Source organism: Hemitrygon akajei, unplaced genomic scaffold (genome assembly GCF_048418815.1).
Source record: "Hemitrygon akajei unplaced genomic scaffold, sHemAka1.3 Scf000089, whole genome shotgun sequence".
Taxonomy (NCBI): domain Eukaryota; kingdom Metazoa; phylum Chordata; class Chondrichthyes; order Myliobatiformes; family Dasyatidae; genus Hemitrygon; species Hemitrygon akajei.
Window position 1 is genome coordinate 2,461,725 of NW_027331975.1, and position 10,837 is coordinate 2,472,561.

General features: G+C 46.0%; 1 protein-coding gene across 1 annotated transcript in view; it reads left to right on the plus strand.

The window, feature by feature from the left end:
• LOC140722792 (uncharacterized) overlaps positions 1-5,231 on the plus strand; it is a 31,383-nt gene extending 26,152 nt beyond the window's left edge. The window contains exons 6-12 of the mRNA XM_073037458.1: positions 760-1,003; positions 3,097-3,183; positions 3,665-3,835; positions 3,991-4,161; positions 4,317-4,487; positions 4,643-4,810; positions 4,975-5,231. Coding sequence (XP_072893559.1) covers positions 760-1,003; positions 3,097-3,183; positions 3,665-3,835; positions 3,991-4,161; positions 4,317-4,487; positions 4,643-4,810; positions 4,975-5,062 — 1,100 coding nt within the window. The 3' untranslated portion in view covers positions 5,063-5,231. The remainder of the gene's footprint in view (positions 1-759; positions 1,004-3,096; positions 3,184-3,664; positions 3,836-3,990; positions 4,162-4,316; positions 4,488-4,642; positions 4,811-4,974) is intronic.
• The last annotated feature ends 5,606 nt before the right edge of the window (positions 5,232-10,837 follow it).

Genomic DNA, 10,837 nt, shown 5'->3' on the forward strand with positions numbered 1-10,837 from the left:
CGAGTCAGCTGGGACGTAACATCTTTGGTCGACCCTGACAGGCAGAGGTCTCATGAGACAGTGCCCCACACCCCACTGCCAGACTTGATCAGTAACAGTTGCCAAGACTTCACTGCCCTCTCCCAGAAACACGACGCCCATCACTGACACTCTTGTGGTCTCTTCCATTTACAGTGGCTATCTGACCACCGCTCCTCCATCTTTGAAACCGAATGCAAAGAATTATCTTGCTTGCCTTTACGATGAGTTGTCAAACCGAAACCTCACTGTGATTCTCTCCACAGATGCTTCCGACTTGAGTATTTCCCGCATATTCTGCTCCTGTTTTACTGCAAGAGCAGTGGACACCTGTGACTCCCCAGTGTGCAGCTTTGCCAAATTACACAGTGTCCTGCACACAATGTTCAAACAAAGTTCCACAGCAGATCAACTTTAACATCGTCTGTTAATGATGCAAACAATGTTTTAAATATAGTGAAAAGTTGCTGTAACAAAAGTGCAGTCAGGATTGCAATATGATATCGGGGAAATGTTCATCTTCACAAGTAATTAGTACCGGAATATGAGGATTGTACATTTTCTGGGACACCCATCGCTCTCAGTTCCAGTGTCTGTGAACAGAGTTTTACTTTCTGTCCTCATATCCATGGAAGCATTGAATTAATTCATGTAATCTCAAACACTGAATGTTAAATTTATAAAATTCTATGTCAGTTGATCCATTTAATATTTTGACCATGTTCTCTGTTCCCATGGAAGATGTTCAACAGAAACACAAGGAGACCCTGCGGGCACAAACTGAAACACTGAGAGTGAACACGATCCTGATGAGGGAGAAGGTGAAGGTTTTCCAGCTGGTTGATCGATACGCTGAGCTCACGGTCATTTCTACTGTTCGAGATCTGAGACTGGTGGAACATGAGCTGCTGGCAAGAGGCAGAGACCACGAGGAATGGAGACAGAAACTTCTCCGGGGAAAGCTGGAGAAAATCCGGACTGATCAGTTGTTCCAGAGCAGCTTTTCCCGGAGTAAATCCAAATCTGCAAGTTCGGCAGCAGTGGCCGGAGTCGCGGGGATCGGGAAAACAACAATGGTACAAAAGATTGTTTATGACTGGGCCACGGGGAAAATATACCAACAATTCCAGTTTGTCTTCAGTTTCAAATTCCGCGATTTAAACACCATTAACTGCAGAATAAATCTGAAGGAACTGATTCTGCATCAGTATCCTTACTTTGGGAATTTGCTGAATGAGGTCTGGAAGAACCCAGAGGGATTGCTGTTTATATTCGATGGTTTGGATGAATTCAAACACAGAATTGATTTTTCGGACAGTCGGAGAGATACAGAACCCAAGCACCAGTGCCCAGATCCTGAGAGGTTGTGTGAAGTGTCTGACATTGTGTACAGTTTAATCCAGGGCAAGCTGCTCCCAGGGTGTTCAGTGCTGGTGACCACCCGTCCCACTGCGTTACATTTATTGGAAAAGGCAGAGATCACTGTCCGGGCTGAAATCCTGGGCTTTGTTGATGAGGAACGGAAGGAATATTTCTTCAAACATTTTGAAGATCAGACGGTGGCGGAAGCTGTTTTCAATTATGTGAAGGAGAACAAGATCCTGTACACCATGAGCTACAACCCCTCCTACTGCTGGATCCTCGCTCTGGCACTGGGCCCCTTCTTCACACAAAGAGTCAGGGACCCGCAGCGAATTCCCAAGACCATCACCCAACTGTACTCCTACTATATTTACAACATCCTGAAAAACCACGGCCGTGAGATTGAGAAACCCCGTAATGTGTTACTCAGGGTTGGTCAGATGGCCTTCAGAGGAGTGTCTGAGAAGAAGATTGTGTTTACAGATGGAGATTTGATCAAGTTCAATCTGCAGCCTTCCCAGTTCCTGTCCGGGTTCCTGATGGAGCTTTTGGAGAGAGAGGATTCTGCCCGGAGCGTGGTGTACACATTCCCACACCTCACCATCCAAGAGTTTGTTGCTGCAGTCGCACAATTCCTGACTATACATCCCAAGGATATCCTAAAATTCCTCACTGAAGCCCACAACACGACAGATGGGCGATTTCAGGTATTTCTCCGTTTTGTTGCTGGTCTCTCCAACCCAATGACAGCTCGGGGCCTGGAAGAGTTTCTGGGTCCATTTCCTCATCCAACAACCTGCCGGGTGATTGACTGGGTGAAGGAGGAGGTTAAACGCCAGAGTGGAAACACAGAGAGTGAAGCTGGTAAAAGGAGCCTCCTGAACACATTGCACTACCTGTTTGAGTCTCAGAATCGTGGACTGGCTCAGGACACACTGGGATCAGTGGAAACACTTTCATTCCGTGGAATGACACTGACCCCGATTGACTGCGCGGTCCTGTCTCATGTCATCGGACTCTGTGATACAATAAAACACCTCAAACTGGAGAGCTGCCGCATTCAGTGTGAAGGAATCCAGCGGCTGGAACCCGGGCTGTACAAGTGCCAGGAGCTGAGGTAACTTGATTTATTCCTGAACTGTGAATCTGTTCCATTGTGCTGTTTCAACGTAAAGGGATTTGGGTAAAACTGTTGGAAATCAGATTGTGACAAGTGCCATCCCCTTTCTGATCACGCTTCCCCATCCTCCTTCTTCCTGTCAGATTTATCTTACCCATTACCGTTTCTCCCATCAGATCTCTCTTCCCCACCCCCGTTCCTCCTGTGGGATCACTTTTCCCCATCCTCCTTTTCATCAGGTGGGGTATCTGCCTCCATCTCCCATCGATATTTCAGGATTCACAAATCTTCCTCACTGTGGGACTTTCTCCCCTTCCTTCCTGCCCCTTCTGACTCTCTCAGGTCAGGAACACTTTTCTAACCGTCGGCGAATGAAACAGAATGGGTGGAGTTTACGGGGTCACAGTGACAGACTAAATTACTGACATTCGGTGAATACGCTGCAGCTGGTCAGTGAGGGACACTGACAGTGATGGGAACTCCGATCAGTGAATTACTGAAGGGTTTAATGTTTCCTGAAATATCCGAGTGAGAGAAATTCCCTGAGACCTGCGTTATGAATTACTCTGTTCATCATTTTGATTGTTTGTGTTTAGACTCGGGCGGAATAACCTGGGGGATTCAGGAGTGAAACTGGTGTCTGCGGTTCTGAGGAACCCGGAGTGTAAAATACAGAAACTGGGGTAAGTACCAGACTGTGGGAGATTGTGCTTAACGTCACTGGGTGTCTGGCACTGTACATTAATGTGATCAGTAATTGTGTTACTGATAAACACTGGGGATTTGTACCATCTCCTGTCTCTCTGTGCCCTTTTCCCTCACTCTCTCACATATCCAGGCTGGAGAGAGTCGGTCTCACAGATTTTGCTGCCGAGGATCTCGTCTCCACTCTTAGTACAAACCCATCGCTGACGGAGCAGAACCTGGGTGCTAATAAACTGGGAGATTCAGGAGTGAAACTGGTGTCATCGGTTCTGATGAACCCGGAGTGTAAGATACAGGCACTGCAGTCAGTACTAGACTGTGGGAGATTGTGTTTACAGTCACTGGGTGTCTGACACTGAACATTATTGTGATCAGTAATTGTGTTACTGATAAACACTGGGGATTTGTACCGTCTCCTGTCTCTCTGTGTCCTTCACCCTCACTCTCTCTCATCACCAGGCTGGATAATGTCGGTCTCACAGATCCTGGTGCCGAGGATCTCGTCTCCGCTCTCAGTACAAACCCATCACTGACGGAGCTGAACCTGAGTGATAATAAACTGGGAGATTCAGGAGTGAAGCTGGTGTCTGCGGCTCTGAGGAACCCGCAGTGTAAAATAGAGACTCTGTGGTAAGTACCAGACTGTGGGAGATTGTGTTTACAGTCACTGGGTGTCTGACACTGTACATTAATGTGATCAGTAATTGTGTTACTAATAAACACTGGGGATTTTTACCGTCTCCTGTCTCTCTGTGTCCTTCACCCTCACTCTCTCTCATCTCCAGGCTGGAGAGAGTCGGTCTCACAGATTCTGGTGCCGAGGATCTCGCCTCCGCTCTTAGTACAAACACATCACTGACAGAGCTGAAACTGAGTGCTAATAAACTGGGAGATTTAGGAGTGAAGCTGTTGTCTGCGGCTCTGAGGAACCTGGAGAGTAAAATACAGAAACTGGAGTAAGTACCAGACTGTGGGAGATTGTGTTTACGGTCACTGGGTATCTGACACTGTACATTAATGTGAACAGTAATTGTATTACTGATAAACACTGGGGATTTTTACCGTCTCCTGTCTCTCTGTGTCCTTTTCCCTCACTCTCTCTCATATCCAGGCTGGAGAGAATCGGTCTCACAGATTCTGCTGCCAAGGATCTCGCCTCCACTCTTAGTACAAACCCATCACTGACGGAGCTGAACCTGGGTGCTAATAAATTGGGAGATTCAGGAGTGAAACTGGTGTCGTCGGTTCTGATAAACCCGGAGTGTAAAATACAGACTCTGCGGTAAGTACCAGACTATGGGAGATTGTGCTTACAGTCACTTGGTGTCTGACACTGAACATTAATGTGATCAGTAATTGCGTTACTGGTAAACACTGGGGATTTGTACCGCACCCTGTCTCTCTGTGTCATTCACCCTCAGTCTCTCTCATCTCCAGTTTGTGGGATGTCGGTCTCACAGATTCTGGTGTCGAGGATCTCGTCTCCAATGTCAATAAAAAAACATTACTGATGGAGCTGGACCTGGGATCAAACTCACTCACAGACCGATCTGTCCCCGCTCTCCGCCGCCTCATACTGACCCTCCCGAGTCTGGAGCGGATCGCGTGAGTGTTTGTGTTAATGTTCAATGTGATAAAATATCAACGGATCCGCGGGTTTTCTGGTGATATTTGTCTGTGTGTGTTGTTGAAACATTAACCCCGGTCCCCTGTTACTGACACTGTTGTGTAATCTGTTTATTTCATCTTTATTCTCCCATCTCTTTCAGGCTGGGGGGGAATCAGTTCAGTGAGATCGGGTGGAAGGAACTGGTTTCTCTGCAAACCCGGACTGATGGTGACCGTGTGAACATCTGATGGGATGGGGACATTTTGTCCGATTCCTCGCCCTTACCTTTAACAGCCGTTCTAACGGAATGGGTTCCAGGCTCGGGCTCTGTGACATCGGAAGTGGTCCTGCAGTGACGTATTCCGCCTGTTATCCGGCGGCACAGCTTCCGCCGGATGTGCGGACTCGAGACTCCCCCACGTGAGACCCCGGGGAATTACACAGACAGGAAGAGCCCAGGACATCGGTGTCCCCGGGAGTGATTATGCCTGGGGAGAATCCTGTTGTTCCTTTTGCTGATGACGGTGCATTCGGCAGTGTGTCAGATGTAATGATGTTAAATTGACAAATACCTCGGCAGTGACCCTGGATCTGCAGCGATCCCGGACACGGGCCTGAAGTGTGATTTTATAATCATCGGTTCCCCGATACAGAGTGACGGTGAGAAACGGGACTGATTATTCAACCGGTCACTCTTTGTCGCCGGTCAGTTAATTGTGTGTGACTGTGAGTGAGTCGATTTACATTTGTCATGATGATATCAATAAACCGCTGTAACTTAGTGTCTTGGTGTCTGACTTTGGTCTCATTATAGGAGAATCAGTGACATGGGGTTACTGCTGCCCCCAGCACCCGATGAACTGAAATGGTAGGGCATTGAGGAATGCAGTAGAACAGAGTGATCTCGGAATAATGGTGCATAGTTCCCTGAAGGTGGAATCTCATGTGAATAGGGTGCTGAAGAAACCTTTTGGTATGCTGGCCTTTATAAATCAGTGCATTCAGTCGAGGAGTTGGGATGTAATGTTACAATTGGAAAAGGCATCACACACACTCCCGGGGTCAGACACAGAGTGAATCTCCCTCCACACCGTCCCATCACATACTCCCGGGGTCAGACTCAGAGTGAATCTCCCTCCACACCGTCACGTCACACACACTCCCGGGGTCAGACACAGAGTGAATCTCCCTCCACACTGTCCCATCACACACTCCCGGGGTCAGATACAGAGTGAATCTCCCTCCACACCGTCCCATAACACACTTCCGGGGTCAGACACAGAGTGAATCTCCCTCCACACCGTCCCATCACACACTCCCGGGGTCAGACACAGAGTGAATCTCCCTCCACAACGTCCCATCACACACTCCCGGAGTCAGACACAGAGTCAATCTCCCTCCACACCATCCCATAACTCACTCCCGTTGTCAGACACAGGGTGAGGCTCCCTCCGCACCATCCTAACACACTCTTCCAGGGTGAAACACCGAGTGAATCTCCCTCCAGACCGTCCCATCACACACTCCCGGGGTCAGACACAGGGCGAAGCTACCTGCACACGGAGGTTCTTCTCTGTTGAATCTACCTGAGATACAGTAAGATGCTGAAATACTGTGACATTCAATTAGCTGTAGAATTATAGTGGGTAGATAGGACCATTCACTGCCTTGCGGGTTAAGAGCACAGCCATCAACACGTTTGTCTCTGGTGCAAATACCAGCATCATTTAACAGAATATTCTCTGCCAAGTATAGATTCCACTCGGTACTCAGAGGCTTTCATCTACTGCTTTAACATTGAAATACACGTGTCCTTATCATTTCCTCCGAGGTGCCTTGTAGAAATAAACGCAGGACCGCCAGGTAAGGTCACATCATCAGATAAGGTCATATTAGAAACTGTTATAATCACATAGACGAACGCGCGCGCGCGCACACACACACACACACACACACACACACACACACACACACACACACACACACACACACACACACACACACACACACACACACACACACACACACACACACACACACACACACACACACCAGTGCATGTATTAAATTATTTGCCCCGTTCCCTGTCCGATCCTTTCTCTTCCCTCACTGAACCCGTGAAACAGGTTATTTTACGATCGATCATATCATTGATAAAGGGACGATGGAAACAGAACATATATTTAAACAGCTGCAGTGCCATATTGTAAAAGCTAAAGAAAAATGAATAGTGATTTGGGAGAATATAGCGTATTTGCTCAGTCTGCCGGAGAGCAAAGTATTTATTATGCAGTCGGGTTCAAGCGGTAAATGAAGAGAGAGTTTATATGCATTTCACATGAAATAAAGAACTATTGAGAGAGAACGACAGCAGCGCAGAGACAATTAACCAACGGGAGACATTCAGTCGGATAATGAGTCTGTTGGTTTAAATCTCTGCTTGATTGTCGCCGGTGTTGTGTTAAAGGGTGGTTCATTTTACACCCACCAGTCTCCGGTGCAATGTGAGAGTGCGGGCTTCATTTTGCAGAATCAGACCCTGCTACAGATTGAGAACTTGGCCTTCTGTCTGTGTCACTCTCTGGTTCAGTCTGAGAGAATGCATTTTATTCTGTATCAGTCAGTCTCTGTTACAGTGTGAGAGTGTGGGTTTCCTTTTGTATCTGTCAGTCTCTGCTACAGTGTTAGAGGGTAGAATCGTAGAACATTCCAGCAGAGAAACGGGCGGTTTGTCCATTCTTGCCTGTGCCAACCCAGTTTTCTGCCTCGTCCCACTGCCCTGCACCTGGACCATATCCCTCCTTGCCCCTCTGTCCAAACTTTTCTTAAATGTTCAAAGTGAGCCCGCATTTACCACTTCATCTGCAGCACATTCCACACTCACACCACCCTCTGTGTGAAGAAGGTCCCCTTAAATTTCCCTTTAACCTTTTCCACCTTCACCCTTAACACATGTCGTCTGTTTTTTTTTTCTCCCCTAGCCTCAGTGGGAAAAAAAAACCCTGCTTTCATACAATCTATATATACCCACCATAATGTTATACACCTCTATCAAATCTGTCCTCATTCTTCAAAGCTCCAGGGAATGAAGTCCTAACCCATTCAACCTTTCTCTGTAACTCAGTTTCTCAAGTCCCGGCAACATCCCTGTAAACCTTCTCTGCACTCTTTCAACCTTATTAATATTGTTCCTGTAATTAGATGAACAAAACTGCACAAAATACTCCAAATTCGGCCTCACCAATGTCTTATACAACCTCACCATAACATTCCAACTCTTATACTCAATACTTTGATTTATAAAGGCCAATGTACCAAAAGCTCTCTTTAAGACCGTATCTACCTGTGACACCACTTTTAAGAAGTTATGTATCTGTATTCCCAGATCCCTCTGTTCTAATGCATTCCTCAGCGTCCTGTCATTTACCTTGCATGCTCTACCTTGGTACCCTTCCAAAGTGCAATATCTCACACTTGTCCGCATTAAACTCCATCTGCTATTTTTAGTCCATTATTCCAGCTGGTCCAAATCCGTCTGCAGGCTTTGAAAACCTGCCTCACTGTCCACCACACCTCCAAACTTTGTTTCATCAGCAAATTTACTGATCCAATTTACCACATTGTCATACAGATCATTGATATAGACGACAAATAACAATGGACCTAGCACTGATCCCTGTGGCACACCACTAGTCACAGGCCTCCACTCAGAGTAGCAATCCTCTGCTACAGATTTCTGGCTTCTTCCATTGAGCCAATGTCTAATCTAATTCACTACCTCTCCAAGTATACCTAGAGAACATATCTTTCTAACTAACCTCCCATGCGGGACCTTTTCAAAGTCCTTACTGAAGTCCATGTAGACAACATCCACTGCATTCCCTTCATCCACTTTCCTGATAACTTCCTCGAAAAACTGTAATACATTGGTTAAACATGACCTACCACGCACAAAGCCTAATAAGTGCCTATCCAAGCAAATAGTTACAGATTCGATCTCTTAGTACTCCTTCCAATCATTTACCTACTACTGACGTCAAACTTACCGGCCTATAATATCCTGGATTAGAGCCTTTTTTTTAAACAACTGAACGACATGAGCTATCCTCCAAACCTCCGGCACCTGACCCGTGGATATCGACTTTTTAATTATATCTGCCAGGGCCCCTGCAATTTCAACACTAGTCTCCTTCAAGGTCAGAGGGAATTCCCTGTCAGGTCCTGGGGATTTATCTACTCTGATTTGCCTCAAGACAGCAAGCACTTCCTCCTCTTTAATCTGTATAAGTTCCATGACCTCACTACTTGTCTGCCTTGTTTCCATAGACTCGATGCCAATATCCTTAGCAAAAAGAGAGGCAAAAAACTATTTAAGATCTCCCCCATTTCTTTTGGTTCCATACATAGCCGACCACTCTGATCTTCAAGAGGACCAATTTTATCCCTTACTATCCTTTTGCTCTTAATATACCTGTAGAAGCTCTTAAGATTATCCTTCACCTTGACTGCCAAAGCAACCTCATGTCTTATTGTAGTACTCCTGACAAGCTTCTTAAGTATTTTGTTGCACTTTTTATACTCGTTAAGCACTTCATATGCTCCCTGTTGCCTATACATGTCATACATCTCTCTCTTCTTCTTTATCAGAGTTCCAATATCCCTTGAGAACCAAGGTTCCTTATTCTTATTCGTTTTGCCTTTAATCCTGACAGGAACATATAAACTCTGCACTTCCAAAGTTTCTCCATTGAAGGCCCCCACTTACCAATCACATCCTTGCCAGACAACAACCTGTCCCAATCCACGCTTTTTAAAACCTTTCTCCTTTCTTCAAATTTGGCCTTTCTCCATTTTAGAAGACCCGGGGACCAGATCTATCTTTATTGATGGTCAGTTTGAAACTAATGGTGTTATGATCACTGGAACCAATGTGTTCCCCTACACACACTTCCGTCACCTGTCCTAACTCGTTTCCTAATAGGAGATCTAATATTGCATCCTCCCGAGTTAGTAGCTCTATATATTGATTTAGTAAAAAATCCTGAACACAGTTTACAAACTCTAACCGTCTAGACCTTTAATAGTATCGGAGTCCCAATCAATATGTGAAAATTAAAATTCGAATCCCTCAGCTTGTCCCAGTAAAGTCATTCCACCCCCCACCAACAGTATCCAAATTGGTACACTGGTTGTTGAGGGGAATGACCACAGGGGAACCCTGCTCTGCCTGCTTTTACCCCTTCCCTCGCCTGATGGTAACACAATTACCTGTGCCCTGTTCCTTTAGCGTAACCAGCTCCCTGAAGCTACTATCTATAAACTCCTCATTCTCCCCAATGATCCGGAGGTCATCCAGCTCCTGCTCCAGTTCCCTACAGTGGTTTATTAGGAGCTGCAGCCGGATGCACTTCCTGCAGATGTCTTTGTCAGGGACACCGGAGGTCTCGTTGACTTCTCACATCCTGCAAAAGGAGCATTCCAACATCCTGCCTGGCATTCTCTCTACTCTAAGCAAACGAAAAACTTACCTGTCTGTATCTGTCAGTCTCTTCCACAGTGTCAGATTTTTGGGGGTCATTCTTTATCTGTCAGTCTCTGCTCGAGCATTACGTGTGTCATCTCAGTCCTGTACCTGTCAGCCTCTGATTCAGTGTGAGCGGGTCTATTTTCCTCTTTTTTTCCCGCTGTTCCTCAAATTCAGAAAATACTCTTAAAATAGACTCTGTATTCCCTGAGCTATTTTTAGAACAAGAGTCTCCTGCAGTTGGTTTATGCTAAAAATGTGAGAGAAACAGTGCACTGATGAAAGGTGACGGCTGTACGGAGCAGCACGTCCTGTGTAATAGAGTCTTATGACAAACAGACCGTTCGGCCCGACATCATTCTGCATGCGATTCGTTGCTAAACTACATAGAGCCAAACGAACAGCACCTGATCTGTATATTTCTATGGTTTGGTAAAACAATCTCTGAAATGTTGAATTAAAATAAGGAAAATAAATATTTCAAAGAAGTTAATTCAGT